General features: G+C 40.8%; 1 protein-coding gene across 4 annotated transcripts; it reads right to left on the bottom strand.

Moving 5' to 3' along the window:
- Positions 1 to 849: 849 nt before the first annotated feature.
- On the bottom strand, positions 850 to 27,518 carry ppp1r12c (protein phosphatase 1, regulatory subunit 12C). Of its 4 annotated transcripts, none has more exons than XM_049571503.1 (20): positions 27,150 to 27,518; positions 24,332 to 24,506; positions 24,086 to 24,216; positions 23,566 to 23,684; positions 19,366 to 19,525; positions 18,437 to 18,581; positions 18,195 to 18,269; positions 18,054 to 18,118; positions 17,627 to 17,739; positions 17,472 to 17,533; positions 15,377 to 15,504; positions 15,152 to 15,239; positions 12,413 to 12,530; positions 11,575 to 11,690; positions 11,105 to 11,157; positions 10,753 to 10,792; positions 10,385 to 10,498; positions 6,245 to 6,355; positions 4,210 to 4,260; positions 850 to 2,108 (listed from the first exon to the last, which is right to left on the bottom strand). In XM_049571503.1, the coding sequence occupies exons 1-20, from the start codon at positions 27,356 to 27,358 to the stop codon at positions 2,022 to 2,024; spliced, it is 2,160 nt and encodes a 719-aa protein (XP_049427460.1). In that variant the 5' UTR covers positions 27,359 to 27,518; the 3' UTR covers positions 850 to 2,021. The 4 variants fall into 4 exon arrangements, with proteins under 4 accessions (XP_049427460.1, XP_049427462.1, XP_049427461.1 ...); XM_049571505.1 differs by having other exon boundaries at positions 6,245 to 6,295; XM_049571504.1 differs by having other exon boundaries at positions 10,394 to 10,498.
- Positions 27,519 to 27,684: the final 166 nt, after the last annotated feature.

Genomic DNA, 27,684 nt, shown 5'->3' with positions numbered 1-27,684 from the left:
AGTGATGGCAGAATGAAGCCTCATGAAGCATTTTCTTTATTTTCCAAACCCACTAGATGGCGCTCTTGGTTTAAAGAGAGAGGCTAAAAGAATAGAAATCTGGTGTGTTTTAAACCTTTTGTTGAACAAAAAGCACCATCTAGTGAGCTCAGAAAATAAAGAAAATAATTCATGAGACTTCATTCCGCCATCACTACTAATCATAGCTATGTTGTCATTAGTTTATAATCACCTGAAACTAAGAATTGCATTGTTTCTGTTACCTTAGCATGAGCTCTTCTATGCAGCCCATAACAGACAAACCCAACAATGGCTTTAGATAAGGCCACTTGGGCTTTCACATCGGCCACTGTAGTTTTCCTACACACTTGGCACAAAGGAGTTTTAGTTAGTTGTAATTTGCAACCTCACCACTAGATGCCACTAAACCCTACACACCAGACCAGGGATACTCAACTTGCTTCGCCACAGGGTTACTTTTGCAAAATAACACAGGGCCAGCGGCCACTAAACAAACATTAATAATAATTATCAGATAAAATGAATAAACAGCAAAAATAAATGTGAATTAATCTAGTTTTTTAGTAAATTGCCTGTTTTCAGCTTTTCAACATTTGCTGTCCTTTCTCATCTTTGCCAAACAGCAAATCCAGATGAGAAGTGCCGCACAGGTCAGGTGTGCACAGGGGTGTGTGTAGGATTTGAGATCTGAGGCTTAACCCAGACCTTTTCAGAGCTCTATTGCTGTACCAATTTTTACAAGACCATACTGTCTCTGGGAGAAAAGTCAAAAACAACATACAGTGATGTGTAAAAGGTCACAAACAAACAGAAACATCAGAGCCTTGGTAATTTATGCCCATACTGTATTTCATACTTTACAGTGTACACTTGCCAAAGCAAAATAGAAATATTACTTATAAATGTATATCGAAAGGCACGGCATCAAAATACAATTTGACATGCAAGTTTTTTTTCTTTAAAAGTGGAGTAAACATTCAAACGTTGACCCATCTGGCCTGTCTGTTCAACACCGCCGTCCATCACAGGGTGAATACTTAGCTTAGGGGTCGTTGCTTTCAGAAGCGTCCAGTCAAAATGGTAAAGCAAAAATAACTAATGACTTACAGTACTAAGGATAGAGCATGCATTCTCCTAAAGCTCTTGAAAGATCTGACGTTTGTAAGACACATTTTCTGACAAAAAAAAAAAAAAAAAAATCTCTCTGTACAAGAGCTGCGCCTGACCTCCATAGTTAGCACCCCACACTCGCCATCCTTTGTAAACAGAGACCATGACTACACCCTTCCATCACTTTCAGGACAGATGGCCCCTGTACATAAATATACATATTAAATATACATTCAGAGGAGCAGGGAGAAATGAGCATGCAAATTTGGTCCACCTTTACAGCAGTCAGCCAAAACCGAAAGCATCGACCCAAGACTCACCCTGAGAAACAACACTGACCACTTGGAGTTTTCCCCAAAGGACATGCAAAACAGGGGCTGGTTTTTGGCACATTTATGGTAAGTCTTTTTTTTTCTTTTTCTAGTAACCACCCCCAACACCCGACTGGCATTTTTTTCACTACCTCTTTAGAGGTCAAGAAGGCTATCTAAAACATTGCTGCGAGCTCGCACTGTGCATGGCTTTAAGTCTCTTAATACAGAATTTATACAAAGTATCAGAGAGGCAAAGCACATTAAAATATTCCAGTTAAAAAAATACAATAAAGACTTAATATAAAAGTGGCTGTGAGCAGGAACGTCCTGTCAGTCCACAGGAGGTGCAGTTCAGCTTGTTATACAGTAGATCTGCCAAAACATAAAGACTGAAACACAGACTAATAACCCTGAAATCTAAACGGTGTTCCAGTTACTGTTGAATGTGCCGTGCAGGTGTTGGATGCTGCTGTCTCCCTTCCTGGTTTGTGTCTTCTGAGCTGGGAAAAGAAGAATTCTGTAATACTATTCATCTCCTCATAGGGTTTTTTTTTTTTTTTTTTTTTTTTTGGAGATTCATCTTGAGAGTTTGCTGATGACTCGAATGAGGGCGGCGTTCTCATCCTTGAGCCTCTGGTTGTCTGCTCTGAGGTCCCCCAGAACCTACAGAGACATCAGCAAACATGGGGTTTTTAGTTTAAAACACTTCAACTGTAAAAAGTAACAGAGCGCTCTCTCTTGTGCCTCTTTTGAATGTTTTACTTCATACTTCATTGATTTTTATGTTAAGGCACACCAAGCTGACAGTCAGCCATCAGTCAGTGTTGGGCAACTGGTGAGCATCTGTTACCCTAGTCAGGCAGGTGTGTCCCACACAGTTGCCCCTCAGTTGTCTGATAATCAGTAACTCAAAGTTAACTGAGGCAAATGTGACATCTTGTAATTACACAATATAATATTTGGTTCAATCATATGATTATGTAGCTTTTGTGGGGTCACACATTCATACATTCAAGATTTTTAGAAATACATCAAATCTGCTCCTGCACTGAACTGTGTGAGGGCCAGTTAAAGCAGGTCTGCAGCAGGTTGAACTAAAACCTCTCACAGTATGACCCCAAGTGGCATCTTAGTGATTTCTATAGGACACAGGAAATGGGGTTTGGACTGAACCACAGGTGCATTTCAAACTGTAGCTCCTGCACACACAACCCTGGGGTTTGAGTACACGTCACGCTGCTGCAGGTTTAAATCCACCTTAAACTTTAACCTGCAGTTAGGCTAATGACAGCAACATCCCCATAGCCTACATTAAGCATGTGCACTAATCAAGGTAAGGCTGTTTGGGCTTCAGCTTGTTGCGTGAACATTTTTAAAGGTACCTGAGATGCAAAAAAACTTGGTTGTTTCTTAATCTGCTTTAGAACTACATTATTATTAATTTATTTTCCTCTCAGTTTTACAACACATCAAAGATAGAGGACAGTGCTGACAGTGAGAGACTGGGAACTGACAACATTTCATTGCCAAGCAAAGCCAGGAATGTCCTGTAATGGACCAATTTTCCAGGCTTTTGGTTAAACTTATATGATGCATTGGACGATGCTTACCTGCATATGGGGCCGTACACATGCCGCGTCTTTAACCGCCTTGAAAACGCAAGGTCGGGCGCTGAGTGCTACTCTTGTGACTTTCCTGTGCCAGCTTTCAAGAGCACAGCAGCAAGTTGCATCTGAGTTTGTTGAGCAACCTCAACAAGCACCGTATCATAACCTATTTACCTGAAATCCTGAGTGTAGAGCTGATCATCTTCCATGTGCTGTTTGTGTGTAGGCCTATTGCCCGTGGGACAGATGTTAAGCCCTGCCAGCCCTGCACTAAAATGATCAACTTCTTCTCCATATTAATAGGGGCGTAAATCACCAGCTTCATCACGATACGATATTATATCGATTTGTTTCGATGACGATACGATGTTTTCCGATATTACAAAGTCTGTCACGATACGATTTTGATTCGATTCGATTCAGGAGCCTGCGATCGATGTGACGCGATATCATATGCCCATCTAACACAATCATTTACATCAACTCACAAAAACAACTAGAATATGATTTGACCATTTTATTTCTGAGCTCTGTTTATTGTTTGAGTGGAGGTGCGATTGCCCAGAAATGGTGACACAGACGTGCTATGTGAATTTCAAAATAAATGTATATCTTTAAGATGACGATATGGATCGATGTTTTCATTTTGCATCAGTATAATCGGATCGTTAATCAATGAATTGATGTATCGATGTGGATCGATGTATAGTTACACCCCTACATATTAATCAGACTGATATTTGCAGATTAAGGGAAAGACATCTGTCAGCTGTGATTGGTTGGTCCTTCTTACATGACATGTGGTGCTCACTGCTGCGTTCCAAAAGTAAACTCAGTTTATGTCAGGGCGCAGCCGTCACACCCTGAAAAAAAGGCACCTGGGAATGGGGATGGCTTAGCTCTGGTGTTACAGCGCGCCTGCCATGCGTCTACACTGAAAACAGTGAATTTGAGGGCGCAAAAAAACATGGTATATGTACGGCCCTCAACTTCTCAAGATTTTTTTTTTTCTGAGGTTCACCCTGAGGTTTTTTATCTCAAAACAATATCGCTTGTGCAGCTATTTTACTCACTGTAATCACTTGGGAATAGAGCACCAAATTATTACATTCATGTCAATTAAGAACAGCAAGCAATGTCAAAGTGAAGATCTGTACCTTCAGCTCATCCTCCAGTTCCACTGCTTTCCTCTGGAGGGCCAACTTCTCCTGTCAACAACAGATCAACATCACAAACTGACAGACTGACAGCATGAGAGCAAACATTTCATTGTCTATGGTTTCTGACACCTTGGCTCCATGCTCTGCTGAACCTGCAGAGTTGTTAACATGCAGTCATTCTCTAGTCTGTTATTTAACCTCACCTTACAAAGCCAAGTTATTAATACATCTAGAACACATCTACTTTCACAGTCCAACTCAAGAACAAAAAATAAAGCCCTTTGATTTCTAAAATCAACACTTAGGATCTTGATGCTTTTATCTCTCCTGTGATACACAAATACATGTGCTATATATACAGTACAGGCCAAAAGTTTGGACACACCTTCTCATTAAATGCGTTTTCTTTATTTTCATGACTATTTACATTGTAGATTCTCACTGAAGGCATCAAAACTATGAATGAACACATGTGGAGTTATGTACTTAACAAAAAAAGGTGAAATAACTGAAAACATGTTTTATATTCTAGTTTCTTCAAAATAGCCACCCTTTGCTCTGATTACTGCTTTGCACACTCTTGGCATTCTCTCCATGAGCTTCAAGAGGTAGTCACCTGAAATGGTTTTCCAACAGTCTTGAAGGAGTTCCCAGAGGTGTTTAGCACTTGTTGGCCCCTTTGCCTTCACTCTGCGGTCCAGCTCACCCCAAACCATCTCGATTGGGTTCAGGTCCGGTGACTGTGGAGGCCAGGTCATCTGCCGCAGCACTCCATCACTCTCCTTCTTGGTCAAATAGTCCTTACACAGCCTGGAGGTGTGTTTGGGGTCATTGTCCTGTTGAAAAAGAAATGATCGTCCAACTAAACGCAAACCGGATGGGATGGCATGTCGCTGCAGGATGCTGTGGTAGCCATGCTGGTTCAGTGTGCCTTCAATTTTGAATAAATCCCCCACAGTGTCACCAGCAAAACACCCCCACACCATCACACCTCCTCCTCCATGCTTCACAGTGGGAACCAGGCATGTGGAATCCATCCGTTCACCTTTTCTGCGTCTCACAAAGACACGGCGGTTGGAACCAAAGATCTCAAATTTGGACTCATCAGACCAAAGCACAGATTTCCACTGGTCTAATGTCCATTCCTTGTGTTTCTTGGCCCAAACAAATCTCTTCTGCTTGTTGCCTCTCCTTAGCAGTGGTTTCCTAGCAGCTATTTGACCATGAAGGCCTGATTCGCAGTCTCCTCTTAACAGTTGTTCTAGAGATGGGTCTGCTGCTAGAACTCTGTGTGGCATTCATCTGGTCTCTGATCTGAGCTGCTGTTAACGATTTCTGAGGCTGGTGACTCGGATGAACTTATCCTCAGAAGCAGAGGTGACTCTTGGTCTTCCTTTCCTGGGTCGGTCCTCATGTGTGCCAGTTTAGTTGTAGCGCTTGATGGTTTTGCGACTCCACTTGGGGACACATTTAAAGTTTTGCAATTTCCGGACTGACTGACCTTCATTTCTTAAAGTAATGATGGCCACTCGTTTTTCTTTAGTTAGCTGATTGGTTCTTGCCATAATATGAATTTTAACAGTTGTCCAATAGGGCTGTCGGCTGTGTATTAACCTGACTTCTGCACAACACAACTGATGGTCCCAACCCCATTGATAAAGCAAGAAATTCCACTAATTAACCCTGATAAGGCACACCTGTGAAGTGGAAACCATTTCAGGTGACTACCTCTTGAAGCTCATGGAGAGAATGCCAAGAGTGTGCAAAGCAGTAATCAGAGCAAAGGGTGGCTATTTTGAAGAAACTAGAATATAAAACATGTTTTCAGTTATTTCACCTTTTTTTGTTGAGTACATAACTCCACATGTGTTCATTCATAGTTTTGATGCCTTCAGTGAGAATCTACAATGTAAATAGTCATGAAAATAAAGAAAACGCATTGAATGAGAAGGTGTGTCCAAACTTTTGGCCTGTACTGTATATATATATATATATATATATATATATACAGTACACATTAGTATTTACTTACAAATCTCTCCAGCTCCAGAAGGGCCGGCCTGTCTGTGCTGCTCTCTTGGTTCTGCCACAGAGACAAACAGTGTTCATACAGGTGAGTGTGGGACGACACAACTGCTGCAGTCTGTGGCAACTCAAACACAAAATTGAATTTTTTTCAATAAGATATCCTCCTCACCAAAATTTGACATCAACAGTAATAGACACAAATGAACCTCAATTCTCACATTTGATTTTGAAAAAGAAAAAAAAACTGTACAAGGTTCTGATTGACTAAAGACTGTCACAGAGCTGGTTTCAGCTTTTGTTAAAGAAAATGATAAATGAAACATAAACAACTATTAAAAGGATGATTTGTGCTGCTGTCCACCTTCACAAACTCCTAGTTATGGCTGACTCAGACAAATGTCAGTGCCCACGTAGTGTCCCTCAGTTCTAGGGCTGTTTGAATGACTCTCGGGAGTCAAATCCAACAGTAAAAACATTAATACTAACATTTACATGCAGCCAAAGAATGTGAGCCAGAGGGTGAGTTTCCAGTTATCAAGTTGCATGGGACGCTCTCTGTTGACACTAAATCTCCTGATTAGACATGCACTTCTGTTGCATCATGTCAACAAACTGCATACTGATCAGCTGTGTGATCAGGTAACCACTTAAAAAATGGGTGAGTGCTTGCTATCTTGCTATGTTTGCACTAAAGAGCCAGCTTCTTTAGGTTTATGAGGTGAAATGGAGAGGTACACGAAGCACTGCCAGACCAAACACAACATCAAATATCCATTCATTCTGAAATCAATGGTTCGCCTGTCAGGGGAGAATCTTGTGTGTGTGTACTGTGTTTGTTGCCATTTACAGTTGCACTAGTTTCTCTCCTCTCTGTGTTTCACCGAGGGTGGGGTTTTGCCTGTCCACACACATAGAGCTGTGCTGCAGCAGAGTACAGGAGACAGGTGAGGAGAATTTAATAGTGTCTTAAGTTGACGACAACTTGTTACATGCAATTTAAGCAAGAGCCATAGGTTTAAGCTAATAAAGGTTACTAGCAAGAATCAATTGTTTTGTCTATGAACTTTGACTCTTATTATTGAGCTGAATTTGAATGCCAAAGCCATGTGTCATTAGTGTTAGGGAAGTAAATTAATAATATTATTATAATATTAATTACTAATAATTAATATTAAGGGTGGTTAAGCAGGCTTTTGACAGAGCAGGGTCACTCGAGCATGGTACACTTCTTCAGAAAATCATCAGGCAGAAGCCTGTGCATCAGTCTTTTTTTGACCACACAATACACATGCTGAACAAATCAAACGTATTGTTAAGGATAACTGGGCCATTATTGAGTGATACTTTGTTGAGTAAAGTCTTTCCTGCACACCCTATCTTTTCTTTTAGACGCACCCCCACACTTACAGACAGGCTTATGCATTCACATCTTTCAGCAGACAAAAAAGGTACTTGGTTGTCCAAACCATTTGGCAATTTTAAATGTGTTTATTGCCCTCACTGTGACAATGTTATGCAAACTAAACATTCTGTTGATGTTAAAACAAACAGAACAACACTACTTTTGTTATGTACCGCCTCAGTTGTCCATGTGTGGGAAGGCTTTTTCTACATAGACTGTACATAAAGATGCCTGAGGGATCACCTCACTGAGCATAAATATGCTGTTAGAACAAAAAATTGCAACTAACCCATGGCTAGACACTATAGTTAACTCCATAATGATAATAATTCCTTATTACGCACAGACGGCATTGAACACAGTAAACCTTTGGTCAGCTTTTTGGACCCATCAACTGGATACTTTAGAGTATCATGGTCTTGATGAGGACACATCTTTTGTGATTTGGCTCTGTTCTCTATAAGCTTCACCATTTTTCCTCACAGCATATGTGTAAAGATGTGTGTGTATATATTTCATATACATATATCATATATCTTATTTAATGATACTCTGTTTTTGTGTCTTGTTATATTTTCATTATTTTCTACTTGTTTCAGCTGTCATGTCATCATCTGTGTCATGTGTAGGGTTGGGTACCGAAACTCGGTACTTTTTGTACTTGGTACCAATTCACGTCGGTACTACCGAGTACCGATTCACTTAAAATGAATCAGTGCCAAATTTCGGTACCTGAGGTGGAGGCGGCGAGAGCGCATGACTCACAATGGCGAGAAAAAAAAATGTGCAGACAAAACTTAACATGCAGCACTGTTCCTAAATGTTCTCAATAAAATGTTGAAACTGAGAAGTTTAGACTATGGGCCCGAACGACGCATAGTGTGTCCAAATTCACACCCGTTCTTCTCTGTGGATATTATCCGCGGCCGTGCGTCATAGCAAGAAGCCACGCATATCACGTGAAACGGCAGAACTGTAGCTTTTGGACAAGACCAAGCACTTGTCGGTAATCCAATGTTTTCACAGCGAAAAAAATTGATAAAGTTACAATAAAATGATGTATAACAGAGCTTTCATACAGCTTTGCACACACATTACTGTTGGATGGATTACATATCACATGAAAGTGCAGGACCAGAGCTTTCCAGTAATACCACACACATCATTGTGCTGTCATCCCATCGCGCTATAAATCCAGATCAATTGTCTACAAAATAAAAACCTGACGAATTTCTTTACAATCCATTATACAGATCTTGTTATCAGTCACTTCATATAGTGAGGAATATCGTATCTTACCACGTCTTAGGCTTGCGTGTGTTTCTCCCTGTCTATCCACATTTGTAGTCCGGCTTTCAAGATGCAAATATCTCCATATTGTCCAGCTGACACTCCATCAAACTTTGTATGACAAGACAAGCGCACTTCACCTTTGCGCACCCAGACAACTGTAGACTAATGCATGCTGACAGGGCCGTAGTCACCATATACGTTGAGGGGGGCACGTGCCCCCCCACCAATGCCCAAAATGCCCCCCAATATATAACTGAAACTGAAAAACAAATATTATCTTGGAGGACATCATTGCACTTGGTTGACTATTTTTCTATGATCTTAGATGTAAATATTGCATGTTTCTTTCAGATAAAACACATTTTTGACTTGTGAATGAGTCAATGGAATTTCTTGCAATAATGAAAAAATACTGGCAATCATGTCTGCCTGGCACAAACCACATGTTTTAGACAGCTGTGAAGTGACAGAATGTCCCAGCATCATGGTTCTTAGATTGCCAGATTCCAGAGAGTCTCCCCTCTTCATATATGGCAGAATATGTCAACTTCCAACTTGCTATGCTGAGATACATGTAAAAATGTAAGAATTTAGTAACACAGATTTGTTTTTTTCATTGATATCAAAATTAATATAAAATAGAACCACATAGAAAGACATGGAATGATGGCAAATCTGGTTAGCCCAGATTGTCCTGAAGAAAACAAGATATAGCATGTGTATGTAGCCTTTATAATGACTGTGATATGAGCTTAAAAGTAAAGGCAGTAAAAATACCCCAAAAAGGCCTAGGGCCCATAGGGCTAAAAAGTACAGAAATAAGGTACCGTTTGGTACCGGTACCGAATTCCAGATACCGGTACCGTATCGCTTCAATTATGAACGGTACCCAACCCTAGTCATGTGATGGTCTCCTATTGGTCCCTGCTACTAAATATACCTTTGTTGTGTGTTTTTAAAGCCCTGACGAAGACCGGCAGTGGTCGAAACATTAATATAAATACACAATAAAGGCTTTTTAATGCTTCCTTCCTCTTTGTCTTTATTTTTGGAGTGCTTGGATTGCCTTCCTGTGTATCCTGTTGTTTCCTGTTCTCCAAGAGCACCTGACACAGTGTTTTGATCTATGTTTGATTATACAGAGCAACCAGTCATCCCTCTCTTTTTCTACGTGAAAGCAAATGTTGTTATTGTGGCACGCTGCCACATATAATGAATGTTAGGGAAACCCTGAAACCTGTGATTTAATACCCCTAATAATTAACTGGGTTGGCAATAATAACAGGCTAAATTGAGCATTAAAAAAACTGAATATAATTTGAATATCAAATATAATAAGGTATGAAAGACTGGCAGCTATAATCTGTTCATGATGTCACACACACACACACACACACACACACACACACACACACACACACACACAAAAGGTCAGATGTAGCAGCAAACCTGCCGAACCTGTCGGAGTCTCTCCAGCTCCACTTTGTTTTGGCTGAGCAGCAGCTCCATCTCTTGCAGCTTGTCCTTCAGAGCCAGGTTCTCCTGTAGTTCTTTAAAGTACAGCTAGAGGGAAACAAACACAACAAAGACCTTCAGACTACACCAACCCCAGGATAAAAGTGTCATATGCGCAGGTGGACATAGCTTTGTTGATGCTATATTACAGCCTAGCAGGGGTTTCAGTTGAGTCCTCTCTAGAGCTTGTTGGGTATCATTCCTGTCCTGGTTTGTCTAGATCTCAGCTATAATTCACCTTCAGCCCTCAGGTGTGTTTTTCAGGAATGTGTGAGCTTTTCCGTGAGAAGAGGGACACGTACCGTTCTGTAGTCAGCTGATGGGTCTCGCAGTTCAGTCTCACTGCAGAGACACAAAAGAGACTTTTAAAGACCTGAGAATCCTGCCCACAAACAAACATTTACCTTTATGCCCTGGAAGTAATACCACATTTTTGTTGACGACTGCAATATGCAATAAATTCTTTAAATGTTTTTCCCTTGCGGCCCTCAAGACCTTCAGCTCTACTTCAAAATCCTTTTTTGGTTTTTTTTGTTTTTACAGGAAACAAATGTAGAATCAAAAAAGTCAGAAAACAAAATATTCGGTGATCTTAGCTTGTCTCTGGATAAGAACTGAAACCAAACATGTGAGGATCAAACCATTAACACTCACTTGGAGGTACTGTTACTGTTTGTATCATCCAAATCAGCATCATCATCTTCGTTCTGGAAAACAAAAATTACATGTGACAAATGAATGACTGATTGATAAAGACTGATCCACTGACAGTCAACAGGGTTTAAGAGCTCATAAAGCATTAGAATCTCAGTACATGTCAGTCTTACAAACATTTCACTAGAAACATTAATCATTATGATTTCCAGTCAGTAAAGTTCCCGTATTTTAACAGAAGTGTGCTCATCAGATATTCAGTTTCATCATGACAAAGAGGAACTGGTTTGGCTGCACTTACTTTCAGTACTTGCAATGCTGCAAAAATTAATTAATTTGTTCATTAAAACCAGCTGACAGCCATAAAGCAAACTCTGCTTTGGCCTGTTTAACAAAAATCTGTGACCTGATATGCGGTGAGCTCTCTGCCATGTTTTCAATGATGTGACAACCTCATATTTTGTTCTTACCTCTCCACCTGGCTGAACAATGCCCGTGGAGCGTCTCTCCCTCCTTGCTTTCCTCCGGTCCCTCACTCCCAGACGCTTCTCTCCCTCTGACTCCCCCTGGTTCACTGGGTCTGTATCTGAAACGCATGGATGTCAACAGAAAACAAACAAAATCTAACTAAACACGTCCCTTGCTACTGAAAAGATCCAAAGAAGAATGAGTAACGTATAACAAACACAGCTAGAACACTACTGGTGCTTAACAGATGGGGTTTCAGTGAGGCCGGAGGTCAGCTCAGCATTTCTGCAGCCGTCAGGTTGATTCGTTTAAAAAAGTCTGTATAACAGGAAGCTGTCTTATCTTTCACCTCAGTTTCAACATCTGTGCAAGTTGAGACTTGACAACAGCGAGCTCAGTTAGCGTGAACAAAATGCTGTGTCTGGCCTTGTCAGCTAATGTTCCAGCACATGAACTTTTGAAACTGATCAACCGATGTGTTAACTGATCAAACAGGCTGATTAATGTAAATATGCCAATCAGATATACTATACCAGACGAGGAAATGTTCAGTTCCCCATTTAAAAAAAAACAACCACCAAGGGTGTAGTGTGGTAAAAGGTGACACAAATGCGATAAAGAGGAAGATGTACACGATGAATATATGGTAGCCACCCTGCCAGATAAACCACACTTAATGCTCCCACACTGCAGCAGCAGCCCTTTGAACACATGTGAGAGAACCTCACTTCCCTTTAATGCTATCTGGAAGAGCACTCCACCCAAAATGCATCATGTTTGTATTTGGTGGTCTTGTATTACAGTAAACAGAACTGACTCAAGCATTTCACCCTCACTTACCCCTTTCAGCAGGCGTGACGGTAACAATGGGGCTAACAGGCTGGATGTTGCGAGGCGGTGGATCTGCAGCTCTAGCCACAGTCTTCTCTGCTTCTTTCAGGTCTGTCAGAGTCACACCCTGCCAGCACAGAGGAAAGACTAATCACTCAGAGGCCTTCTGTTGCACTCAGAACTCAACAGTTTCTTGGTGAAAATACGCTGCCTTGCAATCGAGAAGGAAAATATTGATACATGATACATCATGTTACACACACACACACACACACACACACACACACACACACACACACACATAGTGATTTCAGTCTCAGTACTCAGTATGCCATTACTCCACTGTATCTTTACATAGACAATAGTGGTTTGCTGTTTTATTAATGCTGTGAGTTTTGCATACATAACCATTGAGTTCTGCAATAATCAGGTGAACCACATCATTACTCTGTCAATGATTCAGTCATTCCAAACTGTGTTGCTCAAATGTTTAATAATTTACAGCATCTGCAGCAGCTAAAAACATTAGTGTGATTGTTACATCAGCCAAGTGAGCATCAGTTCATACCAAACCGTGTTTGGTGTTAAGCAGTCACGTGTCTGTCTAACTGACCATGCTCCTGACAGCCACAGCAGCGGTGTGCAGCATTGTGAAAAGTAGGGGTGGGAATCACCTCATAATTGGGATTTGATTACAATTCAGAGGGAAGCGAATTGATAATAAAACGATTATTGATGCATCAAAATTTCTGATTTCTAGATATGATTTATTTTTCTCACTGTGTGACTATTTGATACTTTTCAATCATAACATAGTGTATTTGTAGTGATGCGTAATTAAATTATCAGATGAATTTACTTGCATACTATCTGGCTCTAGCTACACATATATATATATATATATATATATATATATATATATATATATATGTGTATGTATGTATGTATATATCTATATATATATATATATATATATATATATATATATATATATATATATATCCAAAAGTTTGGACACACCTTCTCATTCAATGCGTTTCTTTATTTTCATGACTATTTACATTGTAGATTCTCACTGAAGGCATCAAAACTATGAATGAACACATGTGGAGTTATGTACTTAACAAAAAAAGGTGAAATAACTGAAAACATGTTTTATATTCTAGTTTTTTCAAAATAGCCACCCTTTGCTCTGATTACTGCTTTGCACACTCTTGGCATTCTCTCCATGAGCTTCAAGAGGTAGTCACCTGAAATGGTTTCCACTTCACAGGTGTGCCTTATCAGGGTTAATTAGTGGAATTTCTTGCTTTATCAATGGGGTTGGGACCATCAGTTGTGTTGTGCAGAAGTCAGGTTAATACACAGCCGACAGCCCTATTGGACAACTGTTAAAATTCATATTATGGCAAGAACCAATCAGCTAACTAAAGAAAAACGAGTGGCCATCATTACTTTAAGAAATGAAGGTCAGTCAGTCCGGAAAATTGCAAAAACTTTAAATGTGTCCCCAAGTGGAGTCGCAAAAACCATCAAGCGCTACAACCAAACTGGCACACATGAGGACCGACCCAGGAAAGGAAGACCAAGAGTCACCTCTGCTTCTGAGGATAAGTTCATCCGAGTCACCAGCCTCAGAAATCGCAAGTTAACAGCAGCTCAGATCAGAGACCAGATGAATGCCACACAGAGTTCTAGCAGCAGACCCATCTCTAGAACAACTGTTAAGAGGAGACTGCGCGAATCAGGCCTTCATGATCAAATAGCTGCTAGGAAGCCACTGCTAAGGAGAGGCAACAAGCAGAAGAGATTTGTTTGGGCCAAGAAACACAAGGAATGGACATTAGACCAGTGGAAATCTGTACTTTGGTCTGATGAGTCCAAATTTGAGATCTTTGGTTCCAACCGCCGTGTCTTTGTGAGACGCAGAAAAGGTGAACGGATGGATTCCACATGCCTGGTTCCCACTGTGAAGCATGGAGGAGGAGGTGTGATGGTGTGGGGGTGTTTTGCTGGTGACACTGTTGGGGATTTATTCAAAATTGAAGGCACACTGAACCAGCATGGCTACCACAGCATCCTGCAGCGACATGCCATCCCATCCGGTTTGCGTTTAGTTGGACCATCATTTCTTTTTCAACAGGACAACGACCCCAAACACACCTCCAGGCTGTGTAAGGGCTATTTGACCAAGAAGGAGAGTGATGGAGTGCTGCGGCAGATGACCTGGCCTCCACAGTCACCGGACCTGAACCCAATCCAGATGGTTTGGGGTGAGCTGGACCGCAGAGTGAAGGCAAAGGGGCCAACAAGTGCTAAACACCTCTGGGAACTCCTTCAAGACTGTTGGAAAACCATTTCAGGTGACTACCTCTTGAAGCTCATGGAGAGAATGCCAAGAGTGTGCAAAGCAGTAATCAGAGCAAAGGGTGGCTATTTTGAAGAAACTAGAATATAAAACATGTTTTCAGTTATTTCACCTTTTTTGTTAAGTACATAACTCCACATGTGTTCATTCATAGTTTTGATGCCTTCAGTGAGAATCTACAATGTAAATAGTCATGAAAATAAAGAAAACGCATTGAATGAGAAGGTGTGTCCAAACTTTTGGCCTGTACTGTATATATGTATATATATACATATATACATATATATATATATATATATATATGTATATATATATATATATATATATACATATATATATATATATATATATATGCACAATAATAAAGTAAGAAGCAGTACCTGTGTGGAGCGACGAGACTGCCGCATCAGTCGAGAGCGGGCTTTCCTTTGAGACTCAGACTCTTCATCTCTGACTGGAGCCTGGAACCTAAAAAAAAACATCCATATAATCCATATTACACAAGTTATATATTCACATTCACCATTATTATACAGCACGCTTCTATATGAAATTATACAAAAATGTTTTGTATGCCTGTTCCTGTGCACTGTGTTGTTTCTTACTTGCGCCTGTCAGTGTTGGGGGTGTTGGGGCTTTCAGCTGCAGGGTCCCTTGTCTGAGGAGTGGGTTGGACTCTAGCAGTGCGGTTCGCCTTGTCCTGCTCCTTCTCCTCATCTTTCTCCTCCGGTGTCTGAACCACACAAGAAACAAGAAAAAAGGCCATTAGCTCATCAGTTATTAACTGTCCCCTTTCAACAGTTCGATTCATAGCCCCAGAGGGGAAACATTATTACTGACAGCATACTGTTTAAATGAGTGTTTTTCGTTGACATGCTTTAAACCAGACCAAAAACCTTCCTGTCATAAGTTTCATCACGTCACACATCAAGGTCTTGCCTCTGTTGAAATGCTGAGTGTGTAGGCAGTCACATAGCTAGAAACTCTCAGATTAAATCAATTGATATGAAAAGTATTTCGACAGAATTACACGTACTTCCCCACTAGAAATATCTATCATTGCTGTTGGTTTTGAATTTGCATATACATTAGACATACCATAGCCTGGCTTTATCTCTGATTTCCTCATATTCATGTTGTTGTTCTTGGTCATTATTAGTCATCTGGATATATTCAAACTAAAATGAAAGATTATTTCTTTGCCAATATTAAACAGAAAACTCTGAAGCAAAATCAAAATCCAAACAACAGCTATGGCTCCATCCAATGCAAATTTGGAGTTTTTAAACAGGCTATGCAGAATAATAGTAATGTGTGTTAGGTTGACCACAAATCAATTGCTTCCTATTTCTATGCTTCGCAGCAGAAAAGGCTGATGAATATCTAACATGATATCTTTTTCCACAACTCATTACTGGTTTCAATCCATTATCTGAAACCGCTGATCCTTTACAGGGTGGTGAGAGGGCTTATCCTTTACAGGATGGCAAGAGGGCTAGAGCCTATCCCAGCTGACACAGGACGAGAGGTGAGTTACAGCCTGGACAGGTCGCCAGACTATCACAGGGCTGACACATAGAAACAGACAACCACCTAGGCTCACTTTACCACCTACAAGCAAGTAAGAGTCAGTGATTAACCGAGCTTGCCTGTCTTTGAATTGTGGGAGTAACCTGGAGAACCCGCAGAAAACCCACGCTAGCACATGGAGAAAATGCAAACTCCACACAAAAGAGCCCCTGGCCAGGGTCTGACCCGAAAACTTTTTGCTGTGAGGAAATAACAATTCAAGTTTTGAAATTAAAGCACCTCCGGCGAACATAAAACCTTTCTTGCAATATCAAGGACGTTTTATCACATCTGTGTTTTCTATCCAGCTTTTCCATGACGCACTTCATCATGTCAAAAAATGTCAACTTAAAAAATACATAATTACCGCCTTGCAGTTGTATGCCTCTGCAAAGCCAGTCAAGTTGCAGTTACAGTTTACATACATGTCTGTCCCGATTCATATGCAGCCATGACAACTGACAATGCTTCATATATGGATACAAAGAAGCTGCATACTCTAAAATGTAGATGCTTCACACACATCTTCCCCCTGCAGCACAGAAGATCTATACAATCAGCACAGTTTCAAAATAAGAGTCACCAATTCAGTAACTTACCAAATTTCTCCCCTTCTGTTCCTGAGGTACGACGCTGACTAATGGCTAGTGTTTTTGTAATATATAATGTCACAGTGAAGTTAAATTTGACCTTTGGGATATAAAATGTCATCACTTCATCATTTTATCCTATTAGACATTAGTGTGAAATTTTGTCATAATTAGCCCATGAATTTTTATGGCCAAAAACATGTTTGTGAGGTCACAGTGACCTTGACCACAAAATTCTAATCAGTAAATTCTTGAGTCCAAGTGGATGTTTGTTCCAAATTTGAGGAAATCACCTCAAGGCTTTTTAAGATAGTGCATTAACGAGAATGGGACAGATACAAGGTCACTGTGACCTTGATCCGTGACTGACAAATTCTACTTAGTTCACCCTTGTGTCCAAGTGGACGTTTGTACCAAGGCATTGTAGAGATATTGTGTTCAGAAGAAGAATGGGACAGATGGAAGCATCGAGGCATATATATATATATACACACACACATATATATATATATAAACACCACTTAGTTCTCCGTGATTTTACCTTGTCAGCAGAGCTGACTGTGGATGTGGTCCCACTTTCTGGACTGGACACCGTTGAGCTTTCTGGGGAAAAGAGAACAAGGATCTCTGGAATCAGCACTGTGACACACATTTACAGAGCTGTAGTATTTCTGGTCAACACAGCAGTTGACTCACCAGGACTGCTCTCTTTCTCCTCACTCAGCTCCAGGCCTCCTGAAACACCTCTCTCTTTAGACTGGTCCTGCACGTTCATCTTGTCTTTACTGCTCATCCTGCACACTGAGCTCCTGGAAGGCATGACATGGGGACAGATGTTGGCACTGATTGGATGACACTGCCCAAGGAGACTTTTCAGGTCTCCTGCATTAATTACAAGGCACTGCTTATCTTGCTGTACATCTTATTGTCAGGTGGTATTGTCACAATCTTTATTATTAGGTAATGTATGGAGGTGTTAGTGGGAGTAAGGAATGTTCAGTTGTTTTTAGTTTACTCTTCATAGTTGTCAGGGAAACCTGCCCTGTGTTCACAGGAAGAAAGCATTAAATTTTTAAATTGGGAAACATAATCAATTCAGTATAAGTTACAGATGAATACGAACCTCCGCCGTTTGTTTTGTGCGTTTGCAGCAGTGGAGCCTGGTTGGTTTTGCCGGTCCAATATGGACTGAGGAGAGAAGGGCAGTTGTCAGTGATCTTTTTTAAATTAAATGCATACCAGATAAAGACAAACTCTTTCTCACATTTGCTTGCTTCTGTGATAACTCCTCCAGGAGCTCCTCAACACTTTCATCAGCTACATCAAATGGTGTCTGACCCTATAGAGTTAGAAACAAGATGATAACATGGAACACAAAACTGAAAACAACCAAACAGGCTACAAATGACCACACTGTCATGGTAAATATTTTTTCTGTAAATGAAAAAACACACTGAACAAAGAGTTATGATGTAATAAGAAAGGTTATAATTTTTAGGGCCTAACCGCATTGCTGCGGGCCTCCATGTTGCACAGGTGCTCAGCCAGAATGCGACAGGCCTCCCCCTGACCCCAGTGTGCTGCAGCATGGAGAGGCGTCCAACCATCAGAGTCCATAGCTGACACATCCAGCCCACACTGACACAGTATCCTGGGCAACACAAGAGCAAGGTGACAACAGCAGAACTGCATGACTCACTGTATGACATAATAAAGATCTCCTGATGAAGAAAATTACATTTCTAAGTTCAAATATTATATTCAATATGAACTAGAATTGCAGCCCCACAGTTGTATGCCTCCACGCACCATTTAATTTGTCTTACAGTTTCTGTCCATGTCTGTCAAAACATGGTTGCTTCACACACATCTTCCTCCAACAGCACAGAAGATCTATACAATCAGCACAGTTTCAAAATAAGAGTCACCAATTCAGTAACTTACCAAATTTCTCCCCTTCTGTTCCTGAGGTATGACGCTGACTAATGGCTAGTGTTTTTGTAATATATAATGTCACAGTGAAGTTAAATTTGACCTTTGGGATATAAAATGTCATCACTTCATCATTAAATCTTGTTAACCATGTGTGTGAAGTTTTGTCATAATTAGCATACAAATTCTTGAGTTATGGTCAAAAACATATTTTGTGAGGTCACACTGACCTTGACCTTCGACCACCAAATTCTCATCAATTTATTCTTCAGTCCAAGTGGAGCTTTGCATCAAATTTGAAAAAATTACCTTAAGGTGTTTTTGAGATATCGCATTCACGAGAATGAGATGGATGCACGGTAACAGTGACCTTTATTTTTTTTAATTCCCTCAGGGCGTTCATGAGAATAAGACAGACGTACAGACAAACAACCCGAAAAACTCATGCCTCTGGCTATGGCTATCGCTGGCATGGAGACAGATAAATGTCAAGAGATGCTTACTTGAGGGCCTCTAGGTAGCCTTTGGCAGCAGCCACATGGAGTGGGGTGGCCCCAGTCCTGGGGTGTTGTAAATCAGAGGGTGGGCCCTCAGCCAACCAGGTCCGGGCATCGTTCAAGATCTGCTCTTCCTCCAGCCGCTTAGCTGCTTCCAAGTCCACACCTGGACACAAACAGGAAATGTCAATTCTGCTCTTAATTCCGCTTGTTAATGCTGAGCCTTGGCTGTGGACTTGGGACTTCACTTAAAACCTGGTCCTGAAGGGGTATTTTTGGACTGAGAAACATCCAGGCACGCACAGAAAAAAGCTACCATTTAGTCGAAAAATATATATTTATTTTCCCTTTTCGCAAACAGGAAAATGAGCAGGTAATGTTTGCAGTGGTGCAATGTAACTAAGTACATTTGCTCAAACGCTGTACTTGCAGTTGCATGCATTCTATGCTAATTCATACTTCTATGTGTCAGAGGTAAATATTTTTTACTGCACTACATTTGTCTAACAGCTTAAGTTACTTTTCACATTACAGTGTTAAGTGCATTCCTTGGCCAGTGAAAACCATGTATTTCCAAATGCATTGATTTTGAATGTTTGTGATAAACTAGAGGATGGTGTATTCCTTTATGTGGTGAGAAAATTCTACTTCTTAAGCTGAATAAACACAGCTGGAAAATGCATCGTCACAAAGCTGAAAAGAGGGCTGTTTTTCTGACACCGTGAAAAGTTGACGACAGCCATGCTACAAACATATGATGATCTTAAAGAATATGATGCATTGCTGTAGATTAAACTACCCAACACTATTCAAACAACTCATTGTACTGGCGTTGTACAGTCTCTCCTCACCCCCTTAGCACCACTTCGCAGTGAATGTACTTTTAACTGAACTTCCACCATTCCACCACGCTGATCTACCTCAGCAATGTGCCGCCATATACTTGCAGACTGTCTTTGCTGTAAATTCTCCTCTGAGGTGCCATTGATAATCAAGCTGAGTGGCGAGCTTCATAGAGTGAGTGTAACCGTAGCAACGGTGGACAGCAAGGGTCAATCAAAGAACTGCGTTACAATTATTGACGATCATATGTTGCATTCAGCATTGCCTAGAGAGAGAGGGCAAGAGAGAGAGAGAGAGAGAAGCAGGTCTCTCTATCCACTTCTATACTCTTTGTGTCTGTGGTGGTGGTCCACAAATAAAAATGAGGAGGTACAATCTGCAGTTCTAGCAGCAGCCTTGAAGCCAGTGAAAATCCACTGGTTAACATGATTTTGAGCTGAGAGATGAGCAGGGAGATCTGGCCCCCGGTAAGATGGAGGGAAGGTTACTACAGTTCATTTACACACACTAAATGACACATTAGTGCGATACAAACCCGGTTGAAAATCAGCAGAGCATCCCTTTGATCAGTAATCATCACAGATAATCATTGATTATCAGCATCAGCCCTGAAATCCCATATCGGAGCATCTCTATTAGGCTTATTAGTCTGCAAGGTCAGCATTTCTCTCTTAAGCTCTCTTTTTTCCATTATTTACACAACTAATTCTGTCAATTTATGCACAAACAAACACTCTGAATGCCTTCCAGGAAAGGTTGTTGCAATATGGTGATTACAGCAGTTTTTCCCCCTAGGATTTTTTCCAGCAGCGGTGCTGAAGTGACTTTTATTTTGCTCCACTGACACAAGTAGGGCTTTAGACACATATTCATACATGGCTGTAGATGTCATATTAGAATTGATATAATGATTCCCATACCCCATATGCTGTTACAATCACTCCTACACATGGGAGCAGACGTAACATTTGACATCTAGTGTTTGAATGAATGTTGTGACTCTAAGTTTGCTTTAAAAACAACTAATGACTGTTAACAAGAACAACACAGATACAAGTTACCTACATCAAAATTGTATCCAAGTAATTAAAGAGATTTTTGCGCGATGACATCAAAATTAGGCCTGTCACAACAACTACTTTTGTTTGGCAATGTGTCCTGAAATAATTGCAATAAACAATACTATTGTCATTTTGAGACCATTTTATGTCACTGATATAATAATAATAATAATAATATAATAGCAAAATATTCAGGCACACCCTTTCAAAGAGCAATGAACTTTTAAGTCTGTGCGATCTTTAGGTACTGGAACTGGAATATGAGAAAAAAAGTTAACATATTCTTAATTTTTTAATTAACACCTGTTAATATACACAAGGAAGTTTATAAATGTATGGTACCTTTAGAGGAGTAGCCCAAAATAATTCAGTTTGAAACTTAATATAAAATTTGGTTCACAAAAACAAAACCAAGCGATGCCTCTTGTGACTAGTGTAATAGTTTAGCAAATCTCCAGAGACACTGCAGTTACCTCCATAATCTGGATTATGGATGACCTGGGATCTGGAAGGTTTACTGCTGGATAAAGGGACCGAAGACTAAAATTGTGGGGTAAGAACAACAGACTTTTTGGCTTGTTGCAGCCTCTACGGAAGCATTCAGTGTGGTGTGTGTATGACGATGTTCAGTGTGAGCTACACTTTATCAGAACCGCAGACTACTGAAGCTCTCGTAACGGCGAAATTGTCAAGAGAATTTATCTCACGTTTTTCTTCACTTGATCAGCCTTCAAACTGTTTAGAAGACTATCCACTGAATTGATAATGACCAGTGGCCCATCAATCAGATCAGTGTTCAATTTCTAATCCTTGCTCCTTCCCCAGGTGCAGCGGCACTGCTAAATACATATGTAATGCCATTTTATGCTGGATTTCGCGAACGTTACTAATCCCTACAATATGTATCTCTTTCCCTTGCCATAATCCATTGTTTACAATATAAAACAGTTAATCCACTGCATGCAAAACGTTAAGTAAAAATGCCACTATGCCACTCTATTTCTTAATGGCAACTGACGAATCACAAGTCTCAATTTTTTAGTAAAATCCTGCAAAGTATACCATTGATACATGGGTGGCCACTTTTCCATTCCTTATCTGGCATATTTGTGTATGCCCGTCAAGGTCTTTCTATTTAGCTCAACTAACACTAGAATTACTGCCCCGGGGTTATATGCCTCCATGCAACAGTGAAGCTTCTCTGACAGTTTACATCCATGTCTGTGAAAACATGGATGTTTCACACACATCTGTCTTCTGGAGGCACAGAAGAGCTATACAATCAGCACAGTTTCAAAACAACAATCACCAATTCAGTATCTGACCAAATGTCTCCCCTTCTATTCCTGAGATATGACTATGAGTAATGGCCAGGAAAGTGTTTTAAGCAGAACATAATGATGTCAAAGTGAAGTTGGCCTTTGACCTTTTGGATATAAAATGTCATCACTTCATTATTTGATCCTATTAGACATTTGTATAAAGTTTTGTCTTAATTAACATAATAAGTCTTGAGTTATGGCCAAAGACATGTGTTGTTAGGTCACACTGACATTGACCTTTGACCTTCAACCACCAAAATCTAATCAATTTATTCTTTAATCCAAGTGGACGTTTGTGCCAAATTTGAGTTAACTCCCTCAGGGCCTTCTTGAGATACTGCATTCACAAGAATGAGACAGACAGGGTCACAGTGACCCTTGACCTTGAATCCTCACAGTTCATCGTTGAGTCCAACTGAATGTTTTTGCCAAATTTAAAGAGATTCCCTCAAGAACAAGACATCACACATCCACTAAACACCCACCTCACCCCTCTCCCCTCAGGACGCAGATACAGAGTACTGAGGTGCAGAAGGGCTCGCCTTGGGAAGAGCCTGGTCCCTGCTGTCATAGCAGCCCTGAACAAAAGGCCTCGCTGAACAGGTGTGGACTCTGTTAAGTGTTGACACTGTTTTGTTTGTCTGTTTTCTAATGTGTGTTTCCAAATGTGTGTCTTGTTCTGTTCTGTGGTGGAAAATGAGGAATGGAGATGGTGCTGTGGAAAAGAATTTCCTCAAGGGGACAATCAAGTCTAAGTCTAAGGTGTTCTTGAGATATTGTGTTCACAAGAATGTGACAGATGGTGTTGGACAACCTGAAAACATAATACCTCCTGCTATGGCTATCGCAGGCACAGAGGCATAAACAAATATGCTGTAAATTCAACAGAACATGCTCTAGACAGAAACACACATTTGACACAGAACACAACGAATGATGAAAAAGGGGTGTGTAGTTGTCAAAAGATAGCACTCACTCACCCTGTCTTACAGTGTAACTCTGAAGGAGGGACTCAGTGGCCTCATCGAGAGCAATGTCCAGAGGAACGTCACCGTCACAATTCACGGCAGTAAGAGACGCACCTCGCTGCACAAGAAAACTGACAAAACAAACATGGACAGAATGAGAATCCTTTTAATTGCAAACATGTTTACAAAGTCTGTATAAGGACAACCAATTCTAAATAGACACACCTAATCCTATCACATTATCTTCCAAGTCAGACCAAGAGGCATTATTCACATAACTAGAGACTGCAGGAGAAAAAAAGGTACATCAGTTGTTAAATCATTTGAGCTGCATGTGTTTTTGTGCCAGGCCAGCCCACTCATGCTTTAGCTGACTTGTTGTCTTGCCAAACAGGAAAACAATGTTAGTATTGTTGAATGCATAAATACCCTGGCACCCACACTGCATTCTGACGTCCCCAAAGTGGCAAAGAGTACTGTGTTACACAGCTGTTACGCGGCTGCACTGTGTTAACAGTATAGACAAACTCACTCTGCAATGTCAGGGTAGCCACAAGATGCGGCAACATGCAGTGGTGTCCATCCCTCACTGTCAACCTGGTTCACGCTGGCACCATGCTCTAAAAGGAAGGACACTATTTCCATGCTGCCATCTATGCAGGACTGTGTAGAAAAAGGGAACAAAAAACACAAATAATACATCTGTAAATGTTTCTCTGTCATCTTAGCAACAAAACAAATAATTTCAATTAAACCTCAGGAGGAGAAACTGCCTCACCTGGTGGAGAGCAGTGATTCCATCTGCATTGGAACAGTTGATAATTTCTGGCACATCTTCTCCATCCCTCCTTCTGGTCTCTTCGGCCTCGTCCAGCATCACCTGGGCCTCGTCCGTATCCCCGCTGGCACAGGCAGCAAGGAACTCTGCAGCCCTGTCAAACCTCACCCTTTTCCTAAAGACAGAGAATACAGGCAGTCGAATGACCTCATTGGTTAGCAGTTGTAGCTGGTTTGCCAAGTTAAAGATGAGACATGCCATGCAGCACCAATGTATTTATAGAGGAAATAGACAAAAAAGAAACACCTAACAAGACAACTGCAGTAGCCTTGTAAGAAAAGCCAAAATGTGATGTGATTTGATGATAAGGTTCAGTTAAAAGATGAGGCTGGCAATATTCCAGGGTTTTGTTTCTGTCAACAAATCCCATGACAAGACTAGTGTTGTCCCAAAACTGGAATTTCTAAATTCGATAAAATACTTTATTGATAATATTGATATTAAGTAACATCTTTTGATACAACTGGAGTAATTGACATTACTGGGATGCAATTAAAAATTCTTAGCAAAAAAAAAAAAAAAATACATATAACAACTATGACTTTTCTTTTCTTGGTTAGTAGCACAGAACAACAGAATGACAATGCAGTCAACATTAACAGATGGACCCTTAATAAAACTGGGCTGTCAAATGTCAATGCAGTAGAAAGACACAAATACTTTTGAAATCGGTGTTACATGACCAGAGAAAACACAGAACAAGGGCTGTGACATTTGGCTATACCAAAATGCACTGTGTTACATTAAACCAATAAACGCTCCAGCTTGTGACATGACGCAAGCTTGCTTGTTTTTTCTCAGGAAACAACATGGCAGCAGGCTGGTAACAAATGATCTCAAATAATTACAGTTAAACAGTAGCTTAAATATGATTCTGAAAACATTTGAGGTAAGAAAAAGGCAACTCAGTAAGAGATTCTTTTGGACTGCATTTGAGGGAGAGAGAAAGAGAGGCGAGCTTCCCTCTCAATCCACTTCTATACTATTTCTGTCCGTGGTGGCTGACATACGAAAATGAACATAGGGTTGTAACGGTATGGGATTTTCATGGTTGGTGACCGTCTCAGAAAATATTGCGGTTTCACGTTATCATGACATTACAGAATTATTATAATTATTATAAGTCAAAATGACCCTTAAAGGAATGAAAAACAGAGGGATTATTTTTGGTGTTTTATTCCTACTACTGAAACTTGAAATCATTTTGTTAATGGAAGTATGTGTAAAAAGTCTCCCTTTTAAAAATAACTAAAATAAAGTTGAGATTCACTGTCCAGTTGCATTTTTCCCCAATATGATAGATGACCAAATATACACGGTATGATAACTGACATTTTTAATATCAAAGTATACCGCTGCAAACCTACATGAAGAAGTACAATTTGTAGTTCAAGTAACATCCCTAGAGCCAGCCAAAAGCCGCTGAATGACGCACTTGAGCTGAGAGACGAGCAGAGAGATCTGGGCACTGTGAGATGGAGGGAGGTTTACCAGAGTTCATTTTCAAATACTACCCACATTGTTATGATACAAGACTGGTTGAAAATCGGTAAAGTATCTCTTTAATATTTTCAAACATCCCTACCTATATGTGAATCTTTAGAAAATGAGTCATAATATAAAGTCTAATAATCTCCCTAAACAGTTGGGCCCTGCAGTTTTACTATTTTGCAAACAATACTAAAAAAGGAGGCAATTATGTATTTTGTGGGAACTGCTGTCTGCCGTGCATTTGGTGTGCTGGTGATTATTTAAGGCAGCGAGACGGTGTATGTTGAATTGACTGAAAATAAACTATAGTGGCCATGTTCATGTCACTAAAGGAACATGTCAGTCAGTGGAACAGTATGGCTCACTGATGTGGTTTAATAGTTTCTGGATGACCATGGAAGCCAGTGGAAATAAACAACCAAGACCAGGCTCTGAAGGCAATACTTGCTGTAGGATCAGCTCAGTGGATGTTTTGGTCTTTTTGTGGGATTTGTTGACAATGATAAAAATGTGAAGAGAGACAAGATTTCAACATGGTCATTTCTGAAGTCAAACTGTTTTGTGTTATAACACAAATGTCTCTTTGAGTGTCTTTCAGTCAGTGTTGGTGAGCGTCTCCTTGTGAGCACTCCATGCTAATTCAGATGATGTAATCATAATTACCAACTTTTTATTATCAATATTCATACCTTTTCTGTGCTTGTGAAAGACTGACCTGCAACCATGACAGCAACTACTGTAATACAAAATTCAACACCAGTTATCAGTAAGGTATGTGCTGTCAGCTCAAAGAGAGATGCTCTCTGACTGTATTGTTGATACACTGGTTCGACACAAGCACTGCAAAATGATATGTGATGGCAGTCCCAAAAATTCATATGAAAATAAGTGACAAGTGAATTAGCAACGCAGAGAGTCCTGAACAAACAGACCCTCATCCAGACTGACTGTATGACACTTTGCTAATGTTAGCTAACGTTAGCTAGCTAACACAAACACTGCAAACTATGGCCTCAGAGATGACCACTGACAGTCTCAACACAGGCAGAACATTATATGCTTAATTAAATCCTAAACGGTTTTTTTTTAGCAGCAGGAGGGCGCCCGGTGCTGTACTGTGAGACAGTTTATATTATTTTATCAACCCCTTGTCCAAACCCACGAACAACTTCCCTCATTTAGCATTTCTCTTCAGACGTTGAGCTAAGCTAGCCTGCTGAGAGCCGGCTGCTATTGTCAAACTGTTTGGCAGGAGACATTTCCTCACCGTCGTTTGAGGAAGGGGCTGGATCCATCTCTGCTTACACACACGGGCTGGTCCCTCGACGGGTCGCTGAGCTCGGCCTCCGGCTCCCCTGCTCCATTCTCGACATCGCCCCGCCACCTCCGCCTGGGCACGGCCGGCGCTTTGTCGGTGCATGAGCCGGCCCAGCGCTTCAGCTGCTCTCGCCGCTTGGTCCTCGCCGAGTCCCCCATTACTTATCCCAGGAGGACTGTGTTTTTAAAAATAAAACATTCACTGGCAGGGAACGACACACCCTCCATGTGTATACTTTCACTTCCTGGTTCTTGCTCTGGCGCTGGATGTGGAGGAGGAAGCCTCGGCTCGTGCTTGTTGGCGTCTGGAGCGCGCAACGCTGCTCAGGCTTGTCTGTCTGACGTCACGGCCGCTGCTCTGTAGTAGAGCCCAGAGGGGAAATGCTGAAATAGCTCCATGCCTGAGCATTGTGCACCTACAGTTAGCACTGCACTTCCTGGCATTGTGCTGCTTCTGAGACTCAGGTCACGTTGTAGTTTAATGT

The sequence above is a fragment of the Epinephelus fuscoguttatus genome, linkage group LG3, assembly GCF_011397635.1.
Source record: "Epinephelus fuscoguttatus linkage group LG3, E.fuscoguttatus.final_Chr_v1".
NCBI classification, from domain to species: domain Eukaryota; kingdom Metazoa; phylum Chordata; class Actinopteri; order Perciformes; family Serranidae; genus Epinephelus; species Epinephelus fuscoguttatus.
This window is presented reverse-complemented; position numbering and strand designations above follow the sequence as displayed.